Genomic DNA, 5,584 nt, shown 5'->3' with positions numbered 1-5,584 from the left:
TGTTAATATTGCATTTTCTAGGAATGCAGGTAGCTGCAATGAGCATGACCAACCACAGATTTGTAGCTGATCGACCTTTTCTGTTTTTCATTCGGCACAATATGTCAGGTGGGTTGATCTTTATAAATACTAAATCCTGTTTTATAATGTGTTCTTTTTAATTTTAACTTTTAATCACGTTAGTCCATATACTACAATACATTAGCTGAATAAAGCATGACAAAGGCTGTCGCTTGACTTAATTTGCTATGTGCTACTGTGACATCTGATCTAGTTAATGGCTGAGCAGATGACGGCAAATAAAATGATTTACTTTAAGGTTGACAGTGCATAGTATTTGTTTGTCACTCAAAATCACAAATCAGATTTCATTATTGGCCAAGACACAACACACTATGAATGAATAACAAGCGTGTGCTTGTCTTCATAACATTTAAGTTAAAGTGTCAACTATGATTGCTTGGATTTAGGGTCCAATTACTTTTTTGGGGTTCAACAATACAAGTGTGTCAATGTACATTCTCTTAAGGAAGCCTATTAAAAATGAATGGGCTGCTAAATGAATCATAATGGGCCCAAAATAATAACCCTTTTTTTTTGTTGCAATTGTTGTGTATTAGAGTGGTGATCATACGTAACACATATGGCATGCATTTCTGTCCCCCATTTTTAAATGTGGCCAAAATAAATTTCTTGATAGAGTCTTGCATGCTAGGCTAACTTTAGCAATTTCAGAAATTGTTAAAGCTCAAGGCCCCATTTTATTCAGGTAAATCTTGCAGCTGGAGCTGATAGGGACTAAAACCTTGCATTCTTTGCCCAAGCTAGAGTTGGACTTTAAGCTACTGGAGAGCTCTGCAGAGATTAATTCTTTGCTACTTCCTCCTGACTTTCACATTGCACTCTCCCACACATTATTTAAAGCCAAAATCTGAGCTGCTCTTAAATGTGGTGGGTCATCCTGATAAGTAGGACTCACCCACATCACAAGATGTTAGACAACAGAGGACAGCTGCTGGCCGAGTGAGGAATAATGCACATTGTTCTTCCTATTTTTTATCCCCACTAAGTCACACAAGCATTTAACCTATGCAGTGTGGGGGCGAGGGATGAGGGACACAGCATGGGTACGTTTAGTTTAGTTGTAGAAAATGATAAAATCATGCAGACGATGTTGATTTAAAAATCTAATACAACACAATTGTATGAGTTTATGATTGAGAAGGGGAGTGTTTAACCTTTGTATGGTTTTTATTTCTTTGCGTGTTCTTGCTGGTGGAATTCAACCTCTCTATTATTTCTTGTGGCCGTCATCACCAGAACAAAAATAACAATTTTCCAATTACATATCTCCAACTTTCTTACATATCTCATTTCTGGTTGTTTTATCAGGACAGAAAATAAGTAGGAATCTCCCCAGAAGGACAAAAAAGAAAGAAAAAAAATTACAAGGATTTTAGATATTCTCATTTACACTAGGCTGACCCATGCATTTTTACATAAGCAGGTGTTAGGGCAGATTATTAATTTGCTCTAATTCACAGTACATTAGTGATGGAAGCAGCCATTATGTCTAAATATGTCATATCCTGTCCAGAAGGAAAGCTGTACATAAGAGAAAGAAAGCATTTTGCTGCTGAACTGGTTTGTTCACCTAGCAATTTGAAATGTATCTCCTGCTTCCCTTCATCAAAGAATCACAGCAGATAGATGATTGTAGCACACTTCCAGTGCTTGCAGGCTTTGAGGGAAAATTTAGCTAATTCAGTTTAACTATTTCAGGTATTCATTTGTAAAAATGGGATTCTGTTCCTAAAAGTAAAAATGGTTCGACATATATTTTGACTTTAAAGTCAACCTTCCACCCAAGTATCACCAGGGTAGATAACCTTTTTATATAATGTCAAAATCATCTTTTTTTTTCGGAATAATTTTTTTTTTTAAAAAAGGGGAAGCCCTACCCCTTTGTCTTTACTGCAGTGGCGATAAAGACTGAATCAGGGCACAGAGCTGCTTTGAGCTACTTTTTCTGGCATGCCCGATTTCACCTGCGCAGTGCGAGATCGGTGACAAAGCCAGAAGAAAGAAAAAGGAGGAAGATGGTGGCACCCAGTGCTTCCTCCACATGGGGACGAAGGAAGATTACAGGACAGTTTGGGACCAAATCAAGGGCAGCGCTGGAGGGATAGAGGGCTCTGTGGAAGGAAAGGTAAGTGTGATTTTGTTATTTTAAGTATAGTTCCTATTTAAGAAAAGTGTGAATGCAAAGCGCCAAGGTGTTGTATGCATAAAATGAACAGGCCCTAAGCAAATCTACTTCATGCTTTACATGAGTTGTTGCCAACCTTTAGGACCTCACAGACCACCAAATTCATAGTTTTAAATCCTGCACATGCATGGGGAGCCGGGTGTCACTCAAAGGAGAAGAAACTTCCCCCAAAGTAAGGTCATGATGCCAGAACCTTCCCATTCCCCTATTGAAGGCTCAGACCTGCTTCCTAAACAGAATTGGGTATTGTGCCTCTGTATTTTAAGGTTATTCAATTTTATGATTGGTAGCCGCTCCTTGGATGATTGGTACAACAAATAAAAAAACTACAAAGAAAAGAGGGGTTTCTGGCTAAAAAAATCAATATATTATAATTATGTATTAATATAATTTGCATACATAATTACATGAAGTACTACATATTGCATCCATGTCCCATTATACAGTCATGGGATTCGGATGTTAGTACTATACTCATAATCTCTCCACGAAAAGCTTGCAACTGTGTAAATCTTTAGAAGTCATATACTTGATGTGTTTCGTCCTAATTGGCTTCCTCAGGGTTGATGCTTTGATACATGGTCTATGTAGATAAATAGGTAATAAATAGGGGACATGATCAGTGGGGTCAGGAGAAGGACCCTGCTGGGGGGCGAACTGGCCAGGTAATTTTTCTGCGGCCCACCAAAATTTTCTTGCGGACCACTGGTTGGTGACTGCTGCTTTATAGGAAAATCCCATTCCTTTTCAAGTTTGTGTTATAAAGAATAAGTTGGTTACAATTTGTTTTTGTGCTGTATTTTTTCCCCAGTATATGTTATACACTATATAATTTATTTTAATATTTTAAAATAAATATTAGTGGTATAGTTGCTTCTGCGCACAATTACAGGCAGAAATGGATTGTCTATTACAGCAGCATGCTCATGAATTCCTCAATTGAGAAAAATTTATGATGTATGACAATGTCACCTGCAACTTCCATTGCCAAAATAGACCACAGAAGCTGATTTATTGTCTGTTAAAGGTAATGGCCATCATAACTGAGAGTGATATCTCATGCTTTCTGCTGCATTCAAGCTGGAAAGTATGACGGGAGGAGGAACAGGTTAATGTATGATTTCATGGAAAAGCCAGTGCTGCATGACCTCTTAAATATGAGAAATGAATTTAAGATGTATAGCTTCCTTGCACATACCGCAGGAAATACATGGAAATGAAAATAACATCGTTTTTTGGTGTCTCTGAAAAATGAACCCCAAACTAAAATAAACCCCTGTTTATAGTCTGAGACACGATTAATTAATATAATCTGAACAAACATATTTCAAAGTAAAGATTATTCAAAACAAACACAGTTGTTTATTGATTGGCATTGTTTCATGATCATCCTGTCAAATATCATTGCTTTCTAATGTGTTGTGTTCTTTTCCAGGATCAATTCTGTTTATGGGAAAGGTGACAAATCCAGATCTGAGTGATGCAAGGGGTCGAGATGTAGAATCGTTATAAATAAAATAAAGTCACATTTTTCGAGCCGTTCTCAGTGTCCAGCCATTCAAAATATGTCATTTTTTTTTTTCCATTTACATTTGACATATCTTATAGTCGCTGCCTTGAGGTGTAAGAGGACTGTAGCTTGATATGATCAAATAAAAAACTAAAAGGCTAGAAGGACATCGCTCCATTCTTATATATGTAGTGTGTCTCTCGTAGCCTTGCAATGTTCTTTCTGACAATCCATCTATTTAATAGATTAAATAAAAAAAAAAAACAGATTTGTACATTTAATAAAAGGCTATGACGCGTAATTAATCTACATGATCAGCTATTAATCATAGAGATTTATATTGGAAAATTAGTTTGTCCAAATTAAATTATAATGGATGTTCAAAATCCTTCTGTTCATTATTTTCTGCACATTTTAGTTTACATTTTAGGGTATATGGGGTAACCTTATATATATATATATATATCAAAATTTGGTACTCAAAATTTCAGCCTCCCAGCCCTAAAGTGGAGCCAAACTCAAATTTTTACTGTACATAAAGGGTAGACAACACTTTTATATAAAGTAGAAATATTGTTTATTTTACCGGAAACACCTGAAAAAAAAGGTGAGGTGCCTCCCTTTCTGTCTTTATGGCTTCTGAAATCAAAACAGAACGGGAGTGCATCCCAGGAGGCTCTTGGCTGCTCCAAGAAAGTGTGCGGTGAGATCGGCTCTCTTTTCTTCCCTTTTCCAGCAGGCTACATCACCCAATCCCGTGCCTGTGCAGTGTTAGATCGGGTGAGGCACCCATAGGAAGAAAAAAGAAACTGGAGTTCAAAACTGAGCAAACATCAGACATTTCCGGGAACATACTACGTAACTTTCCTGCCCCATCGCTAAAAGTTACAGCATTGCAGAAATAAATTTCTTTTAATCGGGACCAGGCACAGAAGTACCCCCTCCCCCGATAGCAGCCCTGGTTTGAAGAACATAAGTTCAATAAGTGTGACAGGGTAGCATCGTAAGATTTTTTTTTTTTTTTTACACCATGCTGCCATGATCATGATTTTTTTGTTGGGGGGTGCATAGAAAGTCCCACATTTACTCCTTTGATTCCAGTTACCTATATCTTAATATTTCAGAGAAACTGGGGTTGAAAGATTAGTGGATAGCGTGACAAGGTAGCATGATATAATGGTTTTATATGGAGCAGCTAAAAATCTGGGGTACCACAGCTCACAGCTCACTGGTCCCTTCCCAATGCTCTTTGGCATGTAAGTGACCCCGGTGGTCTGCAATTAGCATGTTTTTTTATGGCTCCAGGGGGCCCCTGGTTTGTTCTCAAGCCTTTACACCTCTGACCCCATAGCTTGCAACCTATTGAAGATTTCAGTGATACTAGCTGAGTGAACCCTGCAAATTCCAGGTCCTTAGGACAAACAGTGAGGGAGATGTGAGGGTTATAACATTGGAAGTTGTGAGAAATGTATGACACGCAGCGTTACCAGATACAACCTTCATAGTGCGCTGGCAGTGACGTCACTGCACACGCCCACTATCAAGGGCGTCACAAATCTACCTGCACACCAGCATGAGGTAGCATGAGCTGATAAAGTAGCACAATGTAATGGGCGGGGCGAGTCTCAGCTATAGACGTCACTAATCACGCCCACTGCCCATGAACATCCCTGGGCTCTTGTCAGCTCATATCCTACGGGTAGCATGATTTGATGAGCAGATAGCACAATAGTCAGATAGACACGCCAAAGTCCTGTCAGATAATATTGCTTCGGGTACATGGACAGTATCACGAGCATCACTTC

The 5,584-nt window shown here is 38.4% G+C and overlaps 1 protein-coding gene across 1 annotated transcript in view; it reads left to right on the top strand.

The window, feature by feature from the left end:
- SERPINI2 (serpin family I member 2) overlaps nt 1–4,006 on the top strand; it is a 20,771-nt gene extending 16,765 nt beyond the window's left edge. The window contains exons 8-9 of the mRNA XM_072410397.1: nt 21–108; nt 3,705–4,006. Of these exons, the coding sequence (XP_072266498.1) occupies nt 21–108; nt 3,705–3,781 (165 nt within the window). The 3' untranslated portion in view covers nt 3,782–4,006. The remainder of the gene's footprint in view (nt 1–20; nt 109–3,704) is intronic.
- The last annotated feature ends 1,578 nt before the right edge of the window (nt 4,007–5,584 follow it).

The sequence above is a fragment of the Pyxicephalus adspersus genome, chromosome 4 (genome assembly GCF_032062135.1).
Source record: "Pyxicephalus adspersus chromosome 4, UCB_Pads_2.0, whole genome shotgun sequence".
Lineage (NCBI taxonomy): Eukaryota > Metazoa > Chordata > Amphibia > Anura > Pyxicephalidae > Pyxicephalus > Pyxicephalus adspersus.
Note: the sequence above shows the minus strand (reverse complement) of the source record. Positions and strands in the feature narration are given on the sequence as shown.